This window comes from Mus caroli, chromosome 2, assembly GCF_900094665.2.
Source record: "Mus caroli chromosome 2, CAROLI_EIJ_v1.1, whole genome shotgun sequence".
NCBI classification, from domain to species: Eukaryota; Metazoa; Chordata; class Mammalia; order Rodentia; family Muridae; genus Mus; species Mus caroli.
In genome coordinates this window covers 54,054,119-54,080,707 of record NC_034571.1, presented here as the reverse complement: position 1 = coordinate 54,080,707, position 26,589 = coordinate 54,054,119, and the positions used below count along the sequence as shown (strand labels likewise).

At 42.1% G+C, this 26,589-nt stretch overlaps 1 protein-coding gene across 24 annotated transcripts in view; it reads right to left on the bottom strand.

Moving 5' to 3' along the window:
- The window catches only part of Pkp4 (plakophilin 4), a 207,451-nt gene that overhangs the window by 121,121 nt on the left and 59,741 nt on the right, over positions 1-26,589 (bottom strand). For 15 of the 24 annotated variants that reach the window (XM_021155577.2, XM_021155580.2, XM_021155578.2 and 12 more), the window contains exon 2: positions 22,432-22,568. The exons of 2 other annotated variants lie outside the window; for them this stretch is intronic. In XM_021155577.2, coding sequence (XP_021011236.1) covers positions 22,432-22,563 — 132 coding nt within the window. In that variant the 5' untranslated portion in view covers positions 22,564-22,568. Of the gene's footprint in view, positions 1-22,215; positions 22,313-22,431; positions 22,569-26,589 lie in introns of those variants that run through there. 7 more of the 24 variants (XM_029474661.1, XM_029474659.1, XM_029474665.1 and 4 more) reach the window with 2 other exon arrangements.

Genomic DNA, 26,589 nt, shown 5'->3' with positions numbered 1-26,589 from the left:
CACAGATCTTTCCTGGATGATGCATCTCTGGTTTCTATTGAGATGGGAGAAGGGTTCGTTTACAGCACACCTCTGGCTGTCTAAAGAAATTAGGCTTTCCTCTCGGGGGGTATAATTTTAGTGTCATTTGCAAATTGATATGTTGAGAATTCCCCAAACCAACTTGTAGTGGATTTTTGCTTTAATTTCCCCCATAATACATGTTTTTCTTCTTGTATTTTATTAAAGTGCACATGAAGAAGCCAGGCCACACTTTGCTTGGAATCCAAAGCCAATAACACAGCCCATCTATTATGCACTTTCCACACCATTGTGAAAAACATTTCAGCTAGATTGATATGATGACGTGTACAAAGGGCTTACATCCCCCGGTTTTTAGTTACAGATTCTCATTAGTGAGCCTTATCAGGGCTATTTTTAACACCCACATGTTCATAACACTTTTTTTTTTTTTTAAAGAAATCTGAGCTTTCACTAGCATGTCTCTTAAAATTCTTTCTGTCTATACCTGTTATCCAAAGTAAATTCTACCTTTTAAGACCTTTGTTACAAGAACATTCCGTTCCCAGTTCTAAGAACTAGAATATATTTAAGCTCTGCTTACACTCACTTAGAGACTTTAGGTGAAACCATTTCTTTATCCCTTGAGAGGTTTCTCAGAGCTGCTAGACACATCACCCCAATCATCATCTCCATCCTTACATGTGACATCCTTACATCATCTCCCACATGTGACAGATCCCCTTTATCTTGGGCATTATATAGATTATTTGTGGTGGCATTCGGTACTCACCCAGGTAATCCAAGATAATCTCTCTATCTCAAGGTCCTTAAGTTAATTACACCCATGATTATACTTCTGATACTATTTATTGGCTCCAGGCATTGAGATGCCTATCTACGAGAAAAAGAGCCTTATTCATCTTATTAAAACCATAGTACAGAGTTAAAGTATATTAATTACTAACAGTTTATCATGCCTATAAACAAATGTTGACACAGCTTTCTCAAAGTGACCATTTAATATTGATATTGCAATAAAATGCTGCAAAATTACTTTACTCGCATGTCAATTATGGCATAATTCATTCTGATTTTTCCATCTGCAAAAAATTATAACTAAATACAAACATAATTTTGAAACGAGGCTGATGTACATTAAGTAGAGTAAGCACGAATGAGTTAGCAAGTGTGAAGATTTAAAAGTATCCTTCCACACTGAGTAAAGACCCTTAGGAAGTTACACTGTGTCTGATAAAGCTGTTCTTACATTTGTGATCCTTGGGGTAAGGAAGAGCGAGCAAGGTGACCCAATTTCTCAAGAAAGAGTACTGGCTGGGATGGTTTCAGTAGAGTGGCAGTCAGCTAAGAGTCTGCAAGCTAGATCAGCTGCCCTGAAAAGGGGCTGTCTACACCCGCAGCCCCACCCCCCACCAGCTCTTCATTCCAGATTCAGACACTGGAGATGCTTTGAAAATTAATGCATTTTCCTCTAACACGCCAGAAGTAAACAACCTGGAGCCCCCCCACCCCCACCCCCAAGATGGAACAGTGAAAGGAAATCCCCCTTTCCTCTCCTTGAACTGTCTTTGCTAGGTTGGCTTGGCCATCACAGCCCTAAGGAGGATCTTAGCACTGGGAAAGCCAAGGGTTCTTCTCTATTTACTCCTAGAGCGCAAACCAGCACTGCATTACACAATCCAGTTTGTTAAACTAATACTTAATAGTGAGAATGAAAAGTAACTATTTACAAGATCAGTCCAAAAATGATTATTCATGCTTCTTAGTTTGAAAAGAAAGCCACATTTTTTTATTTAACAAGTGTGAGTAATTAACAAAGCAACCTAATCTGGCTTAGGTTTAAAGTCCAAGTGTAGGCTTTACAAGAAGTCCCTGGAAAGGGCTGTTTCCTTCAAGATTAGGTTTTTCTCAAAAAAATGCTTAATTGAAAATCTGAACCACCAATGAAACAATAAGCATTAGATACTTAGACGTGTCCAATCTTGCATGAACTCAGCTAGCTAGATAATGCCTAAGTGATGGTGTTGGTTATAGTTTCATACTACACATGGTTATAAGCAGTTTTCTCCTGGGTCTAAAACGTATATTACCTTCAGGAGACTGGCAAGTTGGGGAGAGTCATACAGATATAAGATCCCAAATGGCCACCTTGCTTGCTGCATCTTACGACCAGGACCAGAGATTAGCCCCCATCACATCTGACAGCCTTTGGAGGCCAAGTCTTTGAGTCATACTACGCTTGCCTAAGGACTAAGTCAAAATTTGAAAAATTCTGTATAGAACTTTTTCTAGTGTGATAGAAAATTCTCTATCCTTTTAGGGAAGTGGAGGAACATTGCTGGCAAAGGACCACAGGGACCTGTACGTGCTAGTCACAGGCTGTCACTGAGCTCCAGTCTCAGCTCAAGGTAATCTGTATCTGGTAGCAGGTGGGTACGTGACTTGCTCGTGGATAGCAAAAGTTACAGAACTAAACACTTGAGTGGAGAATTTTACTGTATGTCAATCTGAGCACAGTAAACTTGCCTGAAGAACACATACCCCTAGCTCCACGCTTCCTTTTCATTACATCACACCATTTTCTCCTTCGGGTGCCGCTCTGATCCTAACAATACTGATACATACTCACAAGCTGACCACTGTGCTTGTCTGCTTGGTGTTCTCCACCAGATTAAATCATTTACATCAGTGATGCCACCGTGACATGGCCTCCTTGGGCACCTGCACACATGCACATGCGCACAAATACACATGAATAAACTGAATATCTTTGAAAAATATGAAAGTCATGCTACATGTACTACACACAGGGACTTCATATGCTAAGATCTTTCTCAGTGTTTTCCTTTCCTTTGTTAGGCTGATTTTCTATATCAAAATACTCAGAAGAAAATTCAGTTTCATTTTAAAAATGCTTCTCTTAGCAATATGACTGAATTCATATGCTGTGTTACAATTCTTACTTAATACTTTTCATTTAAGAATGAGTGCAAAGGTTGAGCCAGGAAGGTGAGTCCAAAGGCCATTCTCTGAACTGCCACGTCATATACACTGCCTGCGGACCTTGTGAGTGGTGGCCACAGCCTATGGACCTTGTGAGTTAGTGGCCACCGCCTGCTGTGAGTCAAGTGCATCCTGTAAAACTCAGTGCTCGGGCATAAAGTGGACAATGAAAGAAACAAGCCACCTGGCTCATGCTTGCCCCAGGCTTGTCAACCCAGCTTGTGCCAGGCCTTTCCCTCTCTGAACACATATCTTTAGCCATTCTGTAAAGCTCCAGGCCAAATCTTTTTCTGCCTCTGTGGGTTTAAAGCCCACGCCTGGCTCTCCCCATAACCTGTGCCCTCCTCAATTCTGCCCAGCTCACTTTGCTATATTTACCTCCTCTCCTGAGCTGCACAGCTTGAAAGGAAATCTTTTATCTCACAAGTGAGATTTGCCAGAACCTGACACCTCACTTGAGCTGCCTACTGCGATGCTACGATGCTACGTTTCTTGGCTCCTGCCCTGAGATGCTACTTTCTCCAACCCAAATCCCACATTTCTCTCCTGTAGACGGAGAAGGATGGCCGACCAAGTTGTTTGTGATGACTTTGTAAAGAGAGACTGCCAAAGCATGGGGCTTGGGGCCTATGGGTAATGCCTGTCCCTTTGGTACGCAGGTGCTGTCAACTGAACATTTCCCTACAAGCGTCCCGAATGACCTACACGAGACACAGTGGCACATCCGACAGTGGTGCCAAGTCTGAAGAAACACTGCCTGAGCCAAAGATGACAACGATAAAATAAACTGAGAAGTGGCTTGGATGGCTAGGGAATCTAAAAATCATCCCTTCTTGACATTCTTCTTATTCTCATCTATGCAATTCAAAATCTCTTATAAGCCAGGGAGGGTGGCGAGGATCCCTTACAGCCAGTTAGGGGTCATTTTCAACACAGCTATCCTCTGTTGCAAACAGCAAACAATTCAAAAAATAGTGTACTTTATATAGAACCCTCTTCTTAAAATCCAATTCAAATAAAACAGAATAATGGCACAATTTCAGTCCACAATTTAAAATAATCTGACAGTCTAATACAGAGAGTTTGATAGCCGGTATTCAAATGTCGACATCTATTTGCAGATATAATCTACTGAAGAGACACAATTTAAACTGAATTTAATTCTTTCAAGATTCAAATCAGCAAAAACAAGCCAATGTCAGTATCTACCTCAGCTAAAAATATGGTTCAAATTTTGCAGCACTGTCAAAGGCATTGCATATAAACTCTCTTTAGCTGATGACGAGAGATTGAACACGCAGAGTAAAAATTGAGCCACGGGGATGAAGTGAAGAAGGTAATCATAATTCTTAGCATTTATGTAGAGATTCTGCCTTCATGGAATTTTCATAAACATTCAACTAATTAAATTAGGCAATGCACTTGTGGAATGTCATCATGAGCTTATAACCAGGAAAAAGGATGGCACCAGGCTTGAGTAGATCACAGTCCTAGGGGGTATATTTGCATATCTATGTATTTATATGAGTGATTATAATTATTCATAGATATGGCTAGAAACTATGAGTTTAAATAAGTACAAAGACTGAGTCAAATGCGGGTTTGAGGAGACTCCCAGGCTTTTGCACCTGCACAGACCCCATGACTGTTACACTCTGTTATATAAAAAGCACTAGGGTAGGGAAGTTTGATTTGAGCTTAGAATACTTGCCCTCCAACAGATCACACGATATGACACAATTTAATATATTAAAATGTAAAAGCTCTTTCTCTCTGCACTTCTCAGATGCACTGACAGAAAGCTTTGCTGGTGACAGTGTATGAGGAGCATGGGGACAAAGAGAGAACCTGGGGGGTGGGGGGATGGAGAGTGGAGGCCTCCATGTCTGGCAGGGAAGTTGTTCCCAGAGGAAGGTGTGGGTTCCCAGGCTTTATGGATGATTGGAAGCAATGCCCAAGTGGCTTGTGTTTGGTGCCGCCAAAGTGAATGTGGAAGACATAGGTTAGGTCTGTTCACTTTTGTACTCGGGCTTGCGACAAGGGATCGATCTGGGTGTCTTGTGGCACTGTGCAGTCATGGGTGAAGGACAGAACCGAATCCTGGTCCTGTGGTGAGAGGCCTCTGAGATGCGCAAGGGCTCCAGGTCGGACAGTGGGGCTTCATCAACTCAGCTCCATACACCCAGCTCCACTTCTGTGGCTCCCCATGTTCACCAACAGGTCACGAGGGCTGTATACACGCAACTCCTGGCATGTGACATGTTTCCATAGGCTATGAATGCAAATCCTCAAACGAAGAGTTCTGTGGGTGACAGATGAGGTGGAGCGGAGGCAGAGATACTTCCTGCCTCTGTCTAGTTAGCCACATGAGCTGGCTTCTAACTGTGGGCCAGACTCTTTCCACACGCACTAAACTGCTCAAAGACCAACCATGACTCTCATTTCCTCGTGTGGCCCACCTAACAGCACAAGGAAACACATGGAACACGGCATCTGAAGGTATAGCCTCCCATAAGCCTGAAGCAGGCTAAACCAGAACTTGACCTTGCTGCCACTAAGGAGATTATCTAGGGTGGAGCCTTCCTCCCTAGATCACTCTATTCTGCCACAGCTGCTGTTCCTCTTCCCGGAGCTATTCTGGAGACTACGCCCTAATCCTGCACGTCATCACCTGCAGCTGGTTCCAGGCTCCAAGGATGAATCGGCGGGAATGGACTTTCCCCCCTCTTTTATAAATCGTGTCTGCCATTAAAAATTTGAACCTTGAGCAGACTTGCATGTCTTGGTTCCATTATTTCTCAACCCACCTAGGCTTCCTCTTTTCTTCCAGATTTCAAGATGCCTTCCAGGCTCGAACTGGGACATGTGAGCCGCTGGCCAGCCCCAACATGAAGGGAGCCTGGAGTGGTGAAGAGAATGTTTACATGAAAGCAGCAAGTCTCAGTGTCCAATTCAAAGCATTTGAAGCCTAAATTACTCTGATCCTTATTTCTTAGTATAATACACTCCAAATGAAAATAACTGTTCTCCTTCTGCTGGTTATAATAGCATAACAATGTTTTGAGTAACAATTTTCACCAAATGATTTCTGCATTTCTAAGGGCTTTACTGCTCAAGGGTCTCAGATGCCCCTCTGAAGTCAGCTGACTAAATTTCCCTTCCCTCTTATCTTTTTGGAACGGGGTTTCTCTGAGTAGCCCTGCTGCCTTTGCTTTGTAGACCTGGCAGCTACTAACTACTCTTGCCTGCCGAGTGGGAGTGGCTTACAACCTCTTTGCTCCAGTTAATCAGTGGCCATGGTCAAGACCACGGCTCTGTGACTGGTGCTGGGTTGGAGGTTAGTGTGGGAGACAGAAGCAGACCCTCATTGCTTGATTCCCATAGCCCGCTATGGCTACTTAACACACTTAGATCTCAGGTCTGTCCTATTTAAAAGTGCAACAGGCATAGTACATGTGAGTGCTTGTCTATCTGGAGGTACATACTATAGTCAAAGTTATTTTTTGTAGTTTTACTCACACAGAGTAAAACTGGGTGATTTTTAAATTTAAAACTTAAGTATGACTTAGTCAATAAGCATTTCCATACTCTGATCTGAGCACACCAGGTGCTCCACTGGGTACTGAGAATAAATGTTGAAGAAGGTAGATACATTTTTTTTTTCTTATAGATATTTGAGACTCAAAAACCTTTTCTGTCTAACTATAATGAGTATTTTAGTTTCAATTATACTTTGAAATTTACTCATTTCCAATTACAAGCTGTAAAAGAAATAATTTTCAGGCAATGAGGCAATGGTGAAAACTGTGTTCAACAAAATCATGAATGTAACTTGAGATTCTGAGTACTTTAGAGAGAAAACTTTTTAGTTGTTTAAAATTATTCAAATTGAAAAATCCTGTTAGTATAATAATTTCCCCAAATATAGGAGCAAAAGAGTTAAGATCTCACAGGAACATTGATTACTTGGTATATTTAATGATTTCCATTATTATTTTACAAGAACATAAAAGCTCAAGACTGAGTTTATGAAATTTAATCACTATTTATAAGATTCAGAAAAATCAGTATTTTAAAGCTTAAAGATAAAATTAACTCAAAATTACTTTAAAATAGACTGGTATTGGGGACACAAGAAAAAATTCCTTTCTGTCCTCTGTAGTACTTTCTTATTATTTAAAACAAGCAAGACTATGGTCCAAGGAATACAAGAATGAAAGTAATGATTCTGATTCTGGTCTTTTACAGCCCACAAACCCACCAGCAGCCCAGCCTGAATCAGATGGTGTGGATGGCAGCGTCCCCGCTCCGTGTCAGGGCTCTTCTTCTCCTGTGACCAAGGCTGCTGGCTGGCGATGGTTCCTTCTGCTGGGCCCACAGCTGCTCACTGGAGTTGCAATTCTCAGTTTAGAGGCAGCCAGGATCAAGTTCCATCTTCCAAAGGGATGTGTGTGCTGCCTAACAGGTGACCTATCAGAACTGGAAGCTGTCTGCTCCAGGGATGGGAATGACAGCAAGCTCCCTGGACCGCTTCATGACTGAGGAATCTATTTCCATATTGTTTAGCCAAAGTATTGAGAGGCCTCCCTGTCAACAGATGCAAGAGGCGGACAGCTTTCTGACAGGATGGGCTGTTAGTGTTTGGCTGCCTCACTCCTACTCCACACTCAGATCCACCTTCGGGAAGCTCCTGCTGACACAGCAGGATTGACAGGCCTTCCGGACCATATCCTTTCTGCAACACTTTTTTCTCTGAAGTTGCCTAACACAGGGCACTTGTGGGGCTGTAGGAGACAGGTTTTCGACTCATGCAGTCCTCCTGTGACTGGGCACGTGGTCCTGACTGGTTTCTAATCAGAACTGGAAGTTCAGTAAGGAACAAATACAAACTGAGTATGTATTAAGAAGCAGATCACATTTCAGGAAGAAATGCTTGGGCTGTGTGTTGGATAGTTTTGTTAACTGTGACACAAGCTAGAGTCACCTGAGAGGAGGGAGCCTCAATTATGAAAATGCCTCAATAAGGTCAGGCTGAAGGCAAGCTCCTAGGAACTTTTCCTAATCAGTGATTGTGGAGGGCCCAGCCTATTGTGGGTAGTACCATCCCTGGGCTGGTGGTTCTCAGTTCTGTAAGAAAGCAGACTGAGCAAGCCATCTGGATCAAGCTAGTAAGCAGCACCCCTTTATTGCCTCTACATCAGCTCCTGCCTCCAAGTTCCTGTCCTGACATCATTCAATGAAAAAACAGCTATTCAGAAGCATAAGCCAAATAAACCCTTTCTTCTCCAAGTTGCTTTGGTCATGGTGTTTCCTCAAGCAACAATAACCCTACTTAGGCCATGTTGTGTTTGTGATTTATATTCCAGGAGTCTTACATCTCATCCCTTTCTGAACTTACTCATCTGGACCATGGGTAATAACAAGAGCAGCAGACATACAGAACTGTTAGAGGTTTGAGAGGGAACGCATAAACACGCCGCTAACTTGGTGCTTCCGACATTGTCCAAGGGATGCTCATAGTAATCACAAACCGTTAGTTAACCGAACGGTAACCACAGCAGAGCTGGGTGTGGTGGTGGGTGCAACTTAGTAAGGCTCAAAAGTCAAATTAAAAAGGAAAAAGAACATAGTAAAAGGCTATTATAGTGTCAATACCCAGTAAAAGAAACACCAAGGGATTGTGCTCTCATCAGTTTGGTATTAATTTTATTCCTCATGCCTTTTCTTCTGCTGAACAAGGTCTCTCTATGTCACTTAGATCTCGTAGGGCCTAGAACTTGTGGCCCTTCTGCCTTAGCCTCCAAAGTGCTGGGATTACAAGTCTGTGCCACCACCGCTGGCTATAAAGATTTTCTTTCTTCCACTGGCTTCCAAGACTTGCTATCCATATAGGGGCTTAGTGAACACATACCACTAAGCACTATGCAGAAGTGAACAAACTGTTTTCAGTAAGATTTGCCAGGATCTTTAAAGCTCAAGGTAGATTATTAACTCAGTCTTTGTGTGGTTTTGTTAATAGGCTGTCAGGACTGTTGCAGTGGGCCACCCAATCTGTGATCTGAACCTACCCCTTGCTTGGAACAGCTCACAGTCATTAACCAATTAATGGCTTCTCAGAAAACCTGCAGAACACTGGATGCATTGGCATTTCAGGTTCCAGGGCAGGAAGCAGAGACCATCTTAACTCAAAGACAAGATTGGGAGCCTGGATTGAGATCACAGATTAAGATGAAACCAAACTTAAAGCTTAGCAGGAAGGAGGAAGAGTAAACATGGCCCCACACCAGGTGGAGGTGGCTTCACTCTGCTCTAGCAATTTTAGAACCAATCACATTTAAGCACCACCGAGCTTTAGTGATAAAGCACACTGAGCTGATTGCTAAAGTCCCCAAATGAACGACAAAACTTCAGTGCTCATAAACACCCAGTAAACAGGATAGCTCTCCTCCTGAACGGTGACTTGACTACCTAGTAAATGCCCAGCACCTGATGAGCATTTCACGTAGGGGATGTGAGTGGAGTTCATGAACTGGATGAAACTACTGTTAGTTTTACAGAAGGGACTGAAACTACGAGAGGTAATGGATGGGCTTACCTGGATCTGAAAGCGGTTTGCAGGAGTCTATATTAGACTCGATAGATTCCATGTCTACTTAAAAGCAATGTTTGCATTCTCCCTACTATATCAAGATGACCTTAAATTCTTTCCTAAATTCAGTAGGAAAGGACAGTGAAGCATGGTGAGACTTTACTAAGAGGTCAGGACTCTCCAAAACTTTGTGTAAACAATAGTGAAAGCCGTCCTGTGGTACAGATATGCTCTGGGCTTACAGAATCCCCTGAAGGCTGGGAGTGGAGGAAAATGGGAAGGGTTTGGCTCTTCTGAAACAACAAGGAGAATTTTCAGCTTTAGAACAAGAGCTATTTTTGTTGTTGTTGTTCAGTTCTTGGTAGCCTCTTTCTAAATAAATCTCAGGTGACCAGCTGACATTACTTTGAGCTATCAGGGTGCTTGCCTTTCCAACATGCCAATTCTAACCTGGAAGGTGAATCAAAACTAAGTGTAGTGGCAGACAGAGCTGTCTTGGGATGGTAAAAAGCTTTATATAAAGCTAATTTGGGGCACTCAAGGCACTAGCCGGCAGTTAACAGAACAGCAAACAAGACTTTGCATGTTTGTGCCCAATATATTCTATTCTTGTGCACTTCAAGTTTAAAAGACTCTGTAGCTAGCTCGGCCTTTTTCACAGTCAAAACTGTATGAAAAGTAGCTCCATATCTTTTGCACAGCGCTAGCAATAAAATAAGACCGTCCTAATTACAACATTTGCCTTCTTCTGGGTAGGAATATATCAAACGGGAAGACTTGCATCTACCAATATGAGAGCTCTGCCTGTGCTAATAAACCAGGCAGAGTGATTTCACTTGGTTTGGAGTACATCCAGGTTACAGAAGGCAAGAATAGATTAAGGGCATGCGTGATCACAGCAGTGACAAACTCCTGCCTGCTTCGTAAAAGCACCAGTATTTCTTCAGGCATAGATGTGACTCACGCCATATTTTCAATGAGATAGTGTTGGAAGCATTTAAAAGCTGGAAAATATAATTCTGTCAGTACCAATACCTCCTGCCTTCAAAAGAAAGTTGTGACATCATTTCAAAATATATTATAGTTGTATGAACAAGCTGCTGCGTAGAATGGACCAATGCCTGTACAAGCTGAAGCCTGTGTAGTATGGTCCTAGACAAGATCTAGAGACCACCATTTTATTCTTGAATTAGAAGGATTTTGTTTCAGTATTTTGAAAAAGGGTCTCTGTAACTCAAGATGGATTCAAATTTATAGATTCCCATTTGAATAAATCTCTTTTAATGTTAACCTCATATAAAGTGGTGTCTCCAGTAATGAGGGAAGATAAAGTATACTATGAAAAGAGGTGTCCCAGGGTGCTTTGTTACATTGGTGAACTCCCCGCCCCATTGTTTTGGGAGGAAAGAAAGCATCATCCTTGCTTCCTTGACTCTCCTAGGTGGCAAATAATGGGATTAACTTATTTAATGTTCATGTTTAGATCTTGTTTCAGCCTATTTTCCATCAAACTCAAGTGTTTACAACACATAAGTACTTGATAAATTCTACAGTTCAGACACTGTTCCGATCTGTAAAATACAGTGGTGGTCCCCATGGTGACTACCTTAAAGCAAAGCATTAGCAAAAGTGAGGTTTTATACGCTTTTCCATGTCTGCCTTAATGCTACCTTGTGTACCTCCCACCAAGGTAAAGGGTTGATATACCTGAAGAAGCACTTAATGGAACTGAGCATTTCCTACAAAAATGTACAAAAGAGTTGAATCTGCAGAACTGGTTTGCAGTTGATAGTCCACAGGTCTTGACCTACCTGGAGGACATCGTGTATCATGCTATTGACTACCTAGCATAGAAATCACCCTCCGCTTCTCCCTGTCTGAAACCCTTCCTGTCAGCCAGGCCACCTGGCCTCCTCTCTGGGTCTCTCTCAGTCTGGATGCAGCTGCCCTGGGCCATAGCATCTACGTCTTAACCCCTGTCCCCTTTAGAAGACAGGATCTGATATAGCCTGTTGACAGCAAGCTCGATATATGAGATGGTGACCTCGAACTTCTGATCCTTCTGCTCCATTTCCTGAGTACTAGGATTGCAGGCACCGACGACTCCCTGGCTTATGTACATCCTTGGCTACCTTCACAATCATACATTTTCTACTTTTATATCCAAGACAATCAAGCCTATTATATATTATATATCCAAGACAACACAACCCACCCAACAAGGTCCCACATCTTATAACCTTTGAGAATTCATCTCTTTCCTTTCTGTTAGCCTATGACACCTTACAATTATTATTTTAATAAAGTCTTTTATTCTTTACCAGTCAACTTATTTTATAGTTTTAGAATGTTAGAAAAAGCAAAATTCTTTTTTGTAATTAATGTTGAAAACATACAGAGAAACCATGTTAAGATGTGTGTTCATTAATACATGCATGTGGAGGCTATACACATGTATATGTATTTCTGTAGTAAAACTGATCATTTTGTAGTTCAATGTTTCATTTTTAATCCTATTTTTTCTCCAATGCAATTAAAAATTCTTTATAATGTACTGCCAGTCACACGCATATAATACAACACGATACAATTCCACCTGTATTGAGCAATCAATTTATCATTAATTTTAGGCATTATAAATGCCATTGTGGTTAACATTTCTATGCTTTTATTCAATATTTTCTCAGATGAGATTCTCTAGACTCCAACTATGAGATAACAGACACAACCGTCATTAAGGTCTTGACTGTAGACAGTGCTCTGCAGTGGCTGTGCACTGACTTTCATGGGTACCCGTGAACTCAGTACCCTGTTCCTTGGCTGTACTGTTGCCAGCATGCAGGGCAGATGCGTGTCTGAGTTGAACACTATCCTGTAGCTATTACAGTAGTTCATGTGCATCTTCTTCATGGAGGCCCGCTCTCCATTAATTCCTTTTCTATGACTTCCTCCATGCTTTCCTTTCTCTAGCTTTCCAGAACATGTCCTCAGATACTCTAGTGCTGACAAGGCCCTGTCCCACCGTATCCATCCGTCTGTCTCACTGAACCCAACCGCAGACTTCAGTTGATTCCTGTTCTGCATCTGTGGGGTATGGATGCCTGAACAGGAATCTCAGGATCCCTACTTACTGACAAACACTGGAGGGTCTGTGAGTTACTTAGCTTTCCTAAATATCACTTTCCTCTTGTCTAAATGGTGGTTGTAATAATAGTTATCTGTATAATGAGGTGTTTTTAGTAACAAGCAACAGAAAACACCCTGGCTAATTTAAGGATAAATATAAAAAGATATTGGATCGCTCAGGACTATGTGATTACCAACCAAATTTAGCAACACGGGCAATACATGGAACAAAGAAATTCAGTGGCTCTGAAGACAGGCAGAGTTTTACTATATTAACTCAAAAAGTCAGAATAAGAACACAGGCAAGATGGGTGTGAGACACACGCCTTTAATCCCAGCATTCAGGTGACAGAGGCAGGCAGATCTCTGTGAAATTCAAAGCCAACCTGGTCTAAATAGCAAATTCCAGGACAGCCAAGGCTACAGTCCTCTTGCACACAGCACGGACTCTCACTGGACCCTGACTCCAGAGGCCATTTATTCTTATGCCACACTGGTGTTAAAACTTCTTTCTAATTTTTTTCACCAGCAGTAGTAACAGTATTTCTAATAACAGCAGTGGTGGCAGAAGAGAGAGAAGAACCAGCCATATATTCATCTATGCAGCAGTGCAGGGCTCGGCCATCACACAGCAGTGCTAGCCTGGACAGAGCACTGCTTTTCCCCCATCCAGCTCTAGCAGTGACCCTGAAGTAGCGGCTGAGCCTTCAACTCTTCTCACATCCAGTCAGTGCATTTGTAGGGTCCCCTGGCCTTTGCTCCCCTCAGCCAACAACCTTACATAGGCTTTTAAGGGGCAATTAAAAGGTCTTTCAAGTATTAAGGATTTGTGTTCAGAAGAAACAGTATTTAAAATGAAAAATAAATCATCTCCCATCACAGAATTCATTGTAGGCCCAAGGCGTGTGGCCCAGCCTGCACTGCAGTGTGGTGAGCTCATGTGAGCTCAGGTGAGACTGCTCACCTGCTTTCACGGCCCTGAAGATGTCTGCTCAGTCAGCGAACAATGGAGGCAACATTAGCAAGTGACAAAACACAGTAATTTCTTTAGAATTCACTTCACCATTATTTTTTGAAAACTTAAGAGAAATCAAGATCCTGCAGTTAAGAGCTTATGTTATATATTCAAAAAACAAACAAAAACCCCAAAATGCCAATTTCCTCTTATTAAAGAACAAGTGAAAAGACAAACAGCACCAAGCCATAGAGCAGGAGACCTGTGAGGTGGCCACAGTCCAGAATGAAAACTGAGGCAGATACAAAAGAATTTTGATTTTAAAAGAAGGCAACTTAAGGCAATACTTAAAGAAGAAAACTCCTTGCTCACATAAGTCACACGAAGGAAAGATATCCAGAGGATGATGACTCAGTAGCACCAGAGAGCCAGAGCTCTGGGCAGAGCTGGGAGCCCAAGGATGCAGTCCCAGGAGGTGATGTTCTATGGCGAACACTTTGCACATGTAAAACCCAATGGATGAGACCATGCCTTAAGCTGGAAAATGGGTGTAAAAAGGAAGGAAGGAACGTGTGCGGTGAGGTGGGGTGGGTTGGGGTAGAATATGACTGGAATATACTGAAGGGGGCAATTCTGATGTTAAGACCCCATTCCCCAACTGGTTCTTGATTTGTCCGTAAAGAAAGACGGGGCCAACTGCTGGGTGGAAGGTACAGGTGTGACTTCTGGGTCCCAGGAGAAAAAGGCAGACACTAGGAAGGAGAGAGCAATTTTTCCTGCCATGCTTTGGTGGAAGAAGAACATAGCAATCATGTGAGGTCTTGAGTGGGGGAGGAAGCTGGGGCTGGTGGCCACCACTACAGGCCTGTGGTCATGGATGTTTGGCAGAGGCTAGGCTAGGTGGGACTAGCCACTAAAGTTTAGGGCAGGTGGAGAGACAGAGACAATAAACTGGTAAGGGCATGCTTTTCTAGGCGGGAGACTGTACTGACCAGTAATTGTGCCAAGAAGGCAAGTTGTAACAGAACAAACTGAGTCTATATCCTTTACCTGAGGATTCGAGGGGAGCTGGGAGGGGTTGGTAGCATCATCTCCTCCTAGAGCTAAGGCAGTAGCAGAAAACCACATGCAACAATATATTATATATATGTCTGAAAATACTGTATTAAAACCCATTATGTATAATATTCTAACAAAACATTTTCACCTTACTAGCTTAAACATTAAAGTGATTTGAACTATTAGATCATTATCCAAGGAAAATGTATCTCTCCAAAGCCAAAATATTTTAATACTAAATATTCTATCCTACTTATAAAAACTATATGTATATCTGAAGTATAGTTATTGAAGTAGGATTATATAAGAAATAACTGTGCAAGACGAATGTCTTCAAGTTTTGATGAGTCATCTCAATTTGTTTACAATCTGTTTCTGTTTTATGCAACCCCTAATCCCTGAAGGTTTGATTCATAAATTCAGACATTCTACAAGTTAAGACACAGATTTATCTTTTAGATTGTTTGAAAAGCCTTTGTTTTAAATGGTTTTTCTTAGGAATGCCTGAAACAAAATAATTACAATTAAATTACTTTGCTGAGGTACGAGCAGCTCTAATCACTCTGGAAAACAATATATTCATGAACCATACACAAATGAAGTAAGACCATATGGACTCTTTTCTGCGAAGTAACAGGAATGGCCATCTAGAAAGTAAGCAGGCAAGCCCACAGGCAGGCACCTTCAGAACACTCACGCTGTGTGTGCCAAAGCTCTGAGCAGCCCTGGGGCCCCACCTCAAAAGTATGTTTGGCCATCCATCTCACCAAGGCGCAGCAGATACCACTTCAAATTTAATAGCCCACACAAATTGAAAGTATGCCCATCCAGGGGAAATTATCCCGTGCATTAATAATTTAACTCTGAAAAGAAACCGTGAACTGGGTTATCCAACTGAAAAGGACATTAAAATTTTAAGCATAAAAAGTCAGGTTTGGCTGTAAATGTTCACAAAGAAAAAGTATTCTATTACTTTCAAATGTAAAGTACTGTTGATAAAAAATTAAAGTTAAAATACCTAAATTGGCAAATATACAAATAACTGACATGCGATATATGTGTGCGTTAGACGTTTAAACACAAGAGTGTACATAGGGAGGGGCAGATCTGTGGTCCAATTAGTTCATAGGCCGATTACTCCTCCAGTGAAGTCTACAATACTGTTCGTGGTTGTACATTCTTCTGAGAGGAATATATGAAACAGAACCCCTTTACAGGTCTCCTTCCAGCCTCTTTGTTCTCCTGACAAAGAGCCTTACTCCCAGTAGGCCTGTGATAAATATTTTTAATAAATTAAAAACAAAGTTTAGTTACAAGTGTCTATGCTTTTTTTTTTAAGTTTACATACATGTAAGCCTGCTACAACACCTACTATGCACTCTAGTTGTATATGTGATCCTGCTATGTGTGGTCAGCCAGATGGAGTTTGTATAAACACATCTCTCTAGTTAAAGGACACTGCACACAAACCCCAGTGTCAAGAGACTCAAAAGCTGTCTTCAACTCAGACAGAACACACATTCAGTAATTCTGAAGAATAATTCAGAGAAGGTAGAACTGAGTATGTCGCAGTGTCCAGCTTATCACTCCACAGGTCACCAGAAAATGGATGTACAGCTCCTGCACGAACACTGTCCTCATCTGCATCCACAGAACACACAAAAGGCCAGACTTCTAGTGTTGATATACAACTTCAGACTTATCTCTACAGAGTCCAGTGCGAGCAACTGCTCAGAATTCTTGGCTATAAGCCCTATGACATCACGGGAGCTCTGTCATTTAACCTCAGTTCTAAACTTATTTCTATAATATTAGGGGGAAAAACTATGAAATTTAGTTTCTCTCACAACACACACACGCACACGCACACACACACAGCCTTCCCTTGTGCTTCACGATGCAGCTCAGGCATGGGAAGATGTAAGTTAAACGATTATCACAACTGCCAGGATCGTTTGGCTCCAATAGAAGAGCTAAGTCAGTTACTAACAGTCACAGGGACAATAAAAGGCTGGGTGCTGCAGTGACAGTACAGTGCCTTTCCCTAACTCCCGTGAACTATGCTTGCCTACAGCTGGAATGAAGGTGTTTGCTGCATGTGGCTGAAGTGTGTCTGGGAGGACTAGTCAGTGTAAATAAACTCAGGCTGCACAAAAGGTGGCTGCAGAAGCAGGGGCAGAGCAGTGACTTGTTTTGGTTTTAGAGGAATAAAGTAAATAATTGTGCAGGAGTTTGTTGAGTTCTGGGCACTCTGCCATACAGGAAGGGCATGTAATTACTAAAGCTAAGACAGCCATGTTCAAATGAAGTAATATCAATAGGACATGGTTGGGCTCCAAATTCTTTTATCTTCAAATTTTAAGGATCCCCGGTTCTCACTTCACTCTTTGATATTTAACTACCACTTAAATAAATAGAGGCATAATGAAGGTCTACTTGTAATTTCCACAAAAATCCAGTAAGATGTTATCGTGAATGATGGCATCTTTTTTAAGAGCTCTACAAATGAGGAGCAGGGTGATTCCCACTCATTGAAAACAACAGAAGCAATACATAGGGTACCTAATTTAGGAGCGCACCAGAACAAGAGGCACACACAGCGCGCGCTTCGGTGTGTGGTGTGTTAGCAATGTGTAACATCCACCTTTTGACTCCCACTCTGTGCCATTTGGGTTCACCTCAATCTTAAATCTGGATCTCAAGTTTCTTAGTCATCATCAAAAACAATTTAAAGAGTGTGGCTTATGAGTAGGCCTAAGAATGAAAGTCAGAGCCCCTGAGGCAAGCTCAAATCACAATCACACGCAGGCACGTACACACTCATGCACATGTGCACACATACATGAGTCTATAGAAAATAAGTAATCTTGCATCCTATATAGAACTATGAAAGCCGGGTGTGGTGGCGCACGCCTTTAATCCCAGCACTCGGGAGGCAGAGGCAGGNGGATTTCTGAGTTCGAGGTCAGCCTGGTCTACAAAGTGAGTTCCAGGACAGCCAGGGCTATACAGAGAAACCCTGTCTCAAAAAAAAAAAAAAAAAAAAAAAAAAAAAAGAACTATGAAATTTATTTGTTAATCCTACCCATGACTGGAAATACCATTTTTATTTTGAAGAACATTTCTAAAACCAAGAGACAGTAGTCTATCTGTTATAAAAATATAGTGTACTCTGCCAATCAATTGGTATACCTGCACATACCCTGTTGCTTACTGTTTCCCTGTACCTCTGAAGAGGGCATGGGGCACATCAAGGTTGTAGGGAAAGGCACAATGAACAGCCACTGCGATACCAGACTCCCTTTCAGGCAACAGCATGCTGTGGAATTTCAAAGTGGACTCTGTCATCTTGGCCTCTGGTTTTCGCCCGATGCAAGGCCCATCGAGGGCACTACATTTGGACATATTTCTTCATCTAATGATTGCATACAGTGCAGTAAGCTAGCTATTCAGCAGCTTCAAATTTGCCAGAAATCTACATACTATCAGGATACAAAAATCCCTCCTTGCCTCCTAATTTATCTTGGACTCCTGTATCCTTATTGAGATAAACAGCAGAAGCTGCCAAAAGATGATCCTCATTAGAGCCTACAGGTGGCTCTGACACTTTCTGTAACTTCAGATTTAAGTCCAAAGACCCCATTTCTCTTATTTCTAGGAATTAACCTATATTTCTATTTGCTCTCATAGAGCAAATTCCCAAATCAATATGACAACCCATCCTTTTATTATCTGTACTTAAGTGTCTGCTCATTTGGACATATGGGGGAGCAAAGCCATAGCATCTGTGTCAAAATGTCAGCAGGCAGGAGATAAAACTTTACTCTCAACTGTGTAGATGGATTTAGTTCCTAGATCAATGTGGGTGCAGGGAGAGTAAAGCTGTCTTACGAACAGGATGCACAGCTGGGTAAGAAGCTGTCTGAGAGACGTGAGACTCTTGCTCACCATGCTTCTGTAAATCTGGCTACAAGTGCATGGTTTTCACAAAACAGCAAGTCGGTAACGAGGCTATCCAACAGTACTGAACTCCTCTTTGGACCATCATTTATTGCAAGACTGATATAGTAGCGGGTGCTGGGAAGAGAAACCTGTAACACATGTATAAAACACCACTCTTTCCTTAGGGAGCCAATTATGTAAGCCCAAAGCAGCACAGGATAGTCACAGCTGTGCTACAACGCATGAAGGATCAGGAGAGAGGAGATTTCAGGCTGGCAGAATACATCTTCATAAAGGGGCTAGCCTTTGATCCTCACCAGAATGGCTGTTGTGGTTTGAATGGGAATGGCCCCACAGACTCGTGCGTTTGAATGCTTGGCCCACGGGGAGTGGTACTTTTAGGCTATGTGGCCTTGTTGGGGGTAGGTACAGCTTTTTTGGAGAAAGTGTCTCACTAAAGGGTGGGCTTTGAGGTCTCAGAAGCTCAAGCCACGCCCAATATGTCATTCTCTTCCTGCAGTTCCAGAAGTAGTACCCTCAGCTCCTTCTCCAGTGCCATGTCTGCCTTCACACTACCATGCTTCCCTCCACGATGAATGGACTGAAAGTGTTAGCCACCCTCAACTAATGTTTGCCTTTATAAGACTTGCTGTGTCATGGTGTCTCTTCACAGCCATAGAAACCCTGAGACCCTTGCTGATTGGCATCTATGTAAAAAGCTATCTTTTCATAAAAGTAGAATGTAAATTCCAACCTATGCCAGAGAGCAGCCGTGTGGCTTCAGTTGCCAGAGGAGCCCAGAGGGAAAGGCCTTTGTTTCAGACACCAGAGAGCCAATGACAGATATTTAACAGACTGGGGCTGCTGAGACTACTAGGGGCTATTTGCTTCCCTGCCCTTCCTTCCGCGCCCTGGGACTTGCCCAAGAGGACATGGGCATGTGAGCCATGTAGTGGCTTTTCCTCCCAAAGTTCAGAGGAGTGCTAAAGGTTCTTACTTTACAACTCTTCCACTAGGTGCCGTGACGGTATCCACGGTTGAGGTTGTGATAAGTCAACAAGTTAATAAGTTATTTCTACATGACCAGATCTCAGAATTTACACGCAAAACTCTTTTTATTTGTGAGGCTACTATGGTGAAAATTTGAAAGCTTAAGACTTTTTGTTAAGTAAAATACTAGGAGAACACAAATACCACTCAATGCTCAGATAGGGTTTTGGTCTGTTAATGTCAATGTCCAAAAGAAGACTCATGGAATCCCTAAATATATTTAAATTAAATCCTACTGCTCCTTGGAGCTCTTTATCTGTAGAGATGAAGGTGGTGAAGGTGGTGAAGGTGGTGGTGGTGGTGGTGGTGGTTATCAGCCCTTCCTAGGTACCATGCACTGCTGTACACATTTTTCCATGTGTGAATGCTGTCTGTCACTGTCTTTACACCCATTCTATTAGTGAGGACACTGGAGTATAGAGAGGCTTAAAATAAAACAAAACAACAACAAAACCCTCAAGATGACACAGCAACCAGAGAAACAAGGATAGAAGCGGAACCGTCTACCCAACTGCACTGCAAGTGTCCTTCCTTCTGTGCCCAGTACAAGGCCCTTACTGAGACGTTGCTGCCATCAAACCAGGTCCATTCGTGGAGAACAGCAGAGCTGACTTCATCATCCACAGCGAGGGCCAGGGCAAGGCAGCAAGGCTAAGTGACTCAATGTTCCAGAACACTGGTCTTGGATGCCCAACATTATCAGCAGTAATCATTTCACTGGAGTGTAACATGTATGCTAAGAAGGTCGTTCTGAGGAGCAGTTAAACTCAGAATTAGAAGGTAATTAGTGCTATTTATTTATCTTTAGCTTTCCTGTGCTCTGTCTCATAGGGTTGACCACAGACAGTGGCATATTTCATTACAGGTCAAGAAGCTTTTACTCAAGTATATGCTGTGTGTTTCTGAAAAAATCTCATGGAAGTTGTACTGCTATTTAAAAAGCGGGCATATGTCGTAACTCAGAAGACAGAATTCTCTGGGGTGAATGATTGAAATCCTGAGTGCTGAACACTGACAATTTTGAAAAGGAATTATATATGGAAACTACAAATGTGTATTAATGAACTCAAACTCCTCAGGACATGAAAAGAAATAAAGATAGAATGTGTCTTCCAAATAACTAAATTATCTGGATGACATATGACGATCCTTTTAATAAGCAGCATACGCTACACTTTGCTGCCTGGAGAAATTGGAATCCTTGCAATATCACACAAAATATTCACTCGAATACAATCTATCACCAAACAATGAAATTCTAACAGTCTCAGGCCAACCCAGTTCCCCAGTGGAAAGATCACAGCTGCTTTCCTCAGGGACTTCAGGGGTCAGCTCGCTGGTGTGAAGGGGCAAACGCAGCATCTCTGTTGCTGGGTTTAGTGCACACAGCTTCCAGGTTCTGGTCGGTTCTGGACACTGAGATCAGTTTGCCAGTCCTTCATCAGAACACTGTAAGCTCTAAGGTACATCACCTTACTGTTCCTTACGTCCGACTCTGACAGCTACTGGGGGCTCCAGGGAACAGCCATTTCTCCTCACTTAAAGGCCCTGGGAGGTGCATTCAAGAGTAAATGAAAGCAATCTGCTATTACTTTTCTCCTGTCTTAATGTTTTTGTAGTATATAAAACAAACAAACCTTGAGCTATAGCTACAGTCCTTCAAATACTTTTGTACCATTTTCAAACTCCCAAATTCAATAAGGAAAATAATCGCACTGCTATTTGAGTAATTTCCTAAACTGGTTTTCTTAAAAAACTTCGCTCTAACATCAGGTATGGAGTGGTTCCTTGCAGAGTGCCTGGTTAAGGCAAACGGAGAGGTGATGCAACGTTAGTGGCTCCTCCTTCTTTGTCTTCATCAGTTATGTGTGCCACTGATGCTGAGTTTGGAAAACACTATCACACGCAGTCTATTTCTCTCAAAAAGATACCCAGTAATAGTAAACTTTTTAAAAATTAACCTATTATTTGAGCAGAATAACCTTCACGGAGGGCACATGAATTCTTTTGGAGGCAGGTAGAAAACGATTCCTAGAGGATACATTTACATGTACTTTATTAAGCCTTTAAATCTTAAAAATGAAATTTGAGAGCTCCAATTTCTCTAAGCACTACAGATAAGACCTAACTTTGAAGGTCACTTGGAGTTAAAGGACAGAGTATTAGTGCTTTAAAGGAAAACATAAACACAGGTGGAAGCAAATAGGCACAGTGTGACAACGTTTACAACATTAGCTCACAAAATGAATTACTTGGATTGAGACAAACATACAAATACAGCTTGTACCCCCCAAGCCCCAGAGACAACCCTAATGCCTATGTTAAAAAAAACTCCGAGTATCTAGACAGTACAAGCCAGAGTCCTGATGGACAGTCAGCATTGTGAAACACGCCGTACACAGCTCTGCGCGCATGCACACACTCGGCAAGGTGGGAGACAGACACCGCGCACCATCAAGGTTGTCCTTACTTGCAGACGCACAAGTATCCTGCATGTTCCGGCTCTGACTGGCAGCTGGAGCAGCTCTCCATGCCAGTCATCCCAATGTACTCAGGGATGTAAACACCTTATAATTAGAAAACGTGAAGGCATCAAGGACGTTAGACAGCTTGAAAAACACATCCAAAGATTAATTTTTAAAGGCATTGAAGAAATGTCATCGCAAACGTCAATGAAAGGGTGTACCTGCTCCTTCACGGAAGCTAGAATAGTGGTGGCTGTGGTCTCGGGTTCCATGCCTGGGCCAGTGGAGACAGCTTCCTGGTGGGTCTGTGGTTGCCCCTCCTCCACCAGTGAGGCCTGTTCAGGGGCGGGCATTCCTCCTGCAATCAAGCAGGCAAAGGGTTAACACTGCTTCCTGAGCACCTCAGGGGGCTGGGATTCTCTGAGGAGTCCCACTGTAGATGGTTCCTAAGAACTACAGTGGCTGGCTATAGAATGGTCCCTAGTCCAAGAGCAAATGCATACTTAATGGTATTTAAAAATCAGTGTAGAAAAGTGGCATTAAAAAGGACTGGAGGAGGGCTCTTTAAATGATTCAATCTTCTAGGAATATGTACACAAAAGACATCTACAAACATGAATTGACAGAAAAAATACTTCATCAATTGGAGAAGCTCAGACAATAGGTTTAAAAAAGAAATTTGAAACTCAAGAAAAGCTTGAAAGTTAACAAATGAAAGTCTATGGTTTTAAAAGCAAGTTTTTTGTATTAACAATTTACAACCAGGACACCCAAGATGGGGCTCTCAGGACTTGGTTTCTTTCAAGGAGTCTGGTCACTCCAATCTGCTGCTACAGCACTAAGACTACTAAGGCTACTGTGTTCCCGAGAAGACTTAGTAACCTCAGACAGACATTCTACAAGCTTAGAAAATAGCAGGAAGAGACGCTATATAAAACATTACAAATCTGTTGGTAATATAGGAGTATATGTCTCCTTAAAAGAAGATTTTATAAGACAAGACTAATCTTTGTATAGTTAATTAATGCCTAATTAATCTCCGTTGAATAAGAATATGCAAATGACACCTTTTTGATGTCTCTCAAGTCTTGTCATTGGGTAAATCCCACCAAATAAATCTGAAAACCCCCAATAGACCATATCCATTTAAAAGACCATCTCCATTTAAATGTGCTACTACACATAAACAGAGGCAGTGAACATCAGATTTTGACAACAGTCTTCATGGTTTATTCTAAATACCACTCTGTACTTTTACTTCAGTTTCTAACAAATTAACCTCTACGGTGTTCATGTGTATCCTTTGATCTGAGAATTTTTCCCCATTCCCTTAACTTCCAATACCAGCTGCTCTTTACAGAGCAATACTCTAAGTAAAAGGGAAGGCTTGCATGCCTAAGGGCTTATCTTCCTCCACTCTATCCTGACCTCTGGGACTTCTGGGTCTCTGCTGTGGTTGCTTGATCTTGACACATTCAGAGGCAGTGGGTCTGATGGGTGCATCTGAGCATCTTCCCAAGGTGAAACCACACTCAGGAGGCTCTCACATGCCTTCTCTGGAGGTTGAGCTCTTGGTCTCACAAAGAGCTCACAGAGGAAAAGCGCCAGGGGCTCTCTAATCTACAAGATGATCTTCTCCTGCAGGACTGGTAGGAGGGGCTTCATTCTTGGCTCCTGTGAGTCTAGGATCAAAACCTGGGAGCACTGAGACAAAGCACCATTCCTTCAAGCCTCACGTTTTTTCAGTGATAAAAATGGACACGCTAATGTTTATACAACACAATTCAGAGGTTTTTATGATCACCTTTATCTTTTATTATAATGTGTTTATTGAGGTGTAAGGCACATTCAAAATACTAGGTGGATGGAGTTGTATTTTTATCAAGTGCTTATCAAAGACAACATCACCAGGTCTACTGATGAGGAACCACGACACAGACAGCCTGACTTAGCAGTCAAGGCAAGCAGTGAGATGAAAGCATTCTGGTCACTGTGGAGGAGAGGAATCATACACCTTAAGATGAACAGATGGTTGGGAAGAACAAAAATGTTATTATGCAACAGTGAAACAAACAATGCCAAAACCCAAGGAATTTAAATGTCAAGAGTATAACATGAAACAGCCAATGTGTCAGAAGGAGAGGAGGAAATAAGTCATCGAACAAAGAGTTTAGAAAGGAGTAAAGTATTCATTCTGTTATACAGAGGATGTACTGAGTTTAAAGACAGGTACCAAAGTAAGTGACTGTATTGCAGGGAGTGCACTGTACTTTACTTAATAATGTTTATTTTGGTGATCATAGCGACCCAGGCTTACTGAAACATGCTGGGCATCTTCAGAGCACAAGGATGCTCCCACACATGCTATGGAAGGTGGGAGGGGATTCAGAGCACAAGGATGCTCGCTCACACACAATGGAGGGGGAAGGGACTGGAGGTGGAAGGCAGTTCTGGCTCATCATCTCACTGATGCTGCAAATACTGAATCAGAGAAGGCAAAGTCTAACAGGAGGCAAACAATGAAACAACACTGAAGTCAACAGAGGTTCAAAGAGCATGTTTATGAAGGAGACTACTATAGTGCAGAAGTAATGTTCATTAGCTGGGCTATTTTGTCTCGATTCTTCAATAACCAGGATGCATTGAACAGCAACAGGGTGGAGAATAGAGACACTCAGCCTTCTCTCTGTAACAAACCTCAAGAGTTGTAACGCAAAAGGAACCTCACAATAAGGTATCTATTTTCTTATTATTCTTACAATCACAGATCCATTAATGAGTTGGAAATAATGCTAAGTAAAGCTAGGCACAAAAACTGATTCCTCTTTTACCAAGTCCAGAAGTGAATATTCATAATGACTAGAGTCACAGAACCATAATACTCTTTCCACTGTGAACACACATAGGTAAGAGACTCATCAAGCTGAGTCTTCCTCAGTGGTCTCAAGGCACAGATCTGAGTGATCACACACTGAGGATCTGAGAACACTGAGCCATTTTACAGGCTTTCCACAGAAACATGGAGAACGGAAGTCGTGCCAGGAAAAGGGAAGGAGGAAATGCCATGCCTACATTTTTAGAAAAGCGAAGGTAGGCTCCTCACATTACAAATCAGACAGAGACAAGAGGCTGGGTGCGATTCTTCAAAGAATGTTATGCAAGAATGATTTTGGGGAACTAAGAAGAGGTGCACCAAAGAAGTCATGGTAAGCTCGTCAGATTTCCTTCTTCGGCAGTGTAACCATGGAAATGCAGTGTGTCTCAATTCTAGTGAGGTATGCACAATATTAAAAGTCCCTTATGATTCTATAATTAACATAGAAATGGGGCTGAAATAAGGGCAACTGCTGACTTGAACAATCTATAAATACCTGAATGAAATGTATCAATCTATAGAGGATTCTAATGCTATGCCAGAGTTCTGAACTTGACCTAATACTAACCAAAACCTTCACCAACGATGTACATAATATGGAGGGCATGTACAAAATCTGCAATATGACAAATAGTGAATTTATCAAATAACAAAACCAGAATACAGGCAAGAGAAGCGTTATTCTGTTGCATTAATGAGATCAAAACAACAGGATAAATGCAAGGTCCTATCTGAAGGTTGCTCAGATGCTTCTGAGGTTCAAGGGAGAGCAGTTTAAATGCTAATGTGATCTTACACCTCACTGATCGGAAGTTAAGAAGATTGGAGGGAGTCTAAGGGGCATAGGACTCCCACCCCCCCTGCTTCAGGCTTCTTGGGACATATCCACTTCCTGTTATAGATAGCGCAGTCACAGGAATGATGGGTGGATCCATTTAGATAATGGTGAGCGTGCTATAAAAGGGATCCTGCTATTATTTCCAGGAAGGGTTGTGATGAATGGTGCTGGTCTTGTACCTTATGAACTCAAAATGTCATAAAAGAAACAGAATAGATTCTCAGTGAAACAAAGACAAAAAAAGAAAAGGCGGCTAACCCAAGAAAGCTAAGGCCTGTGCAGGCAAGCTGATCCTCTGATCCTCTGAAGGACTGCTATGGACACACAAGGCTAAAATCTTTAAGTGACAACCCTGAGAGCGACACTAGAATTGTCTTTGTAACGACAGTGTATTATTCTATTTTTACACATAGAATCCAATCTGAATAATCGTCACAGTGGTCAGGAAGATCATTCCTTTTGAGCTGTGGTTCAAATGTGCAAAGTTTTCAATAACTGATTGCCCCTGAAGGTAGGTGGTACCTGCCCGTCATGAGAGGCCTGCGGCCCAAATGCAGGCATGCTGGCTGGAGGTGCTGCAGTTGAAGCAGGAAACGGAAGCTGACACAGACTGCCTTCCACAGTCCCAGTTGTTAGGAAGCCCTTTATGAGTCTTCAGGTACTGTC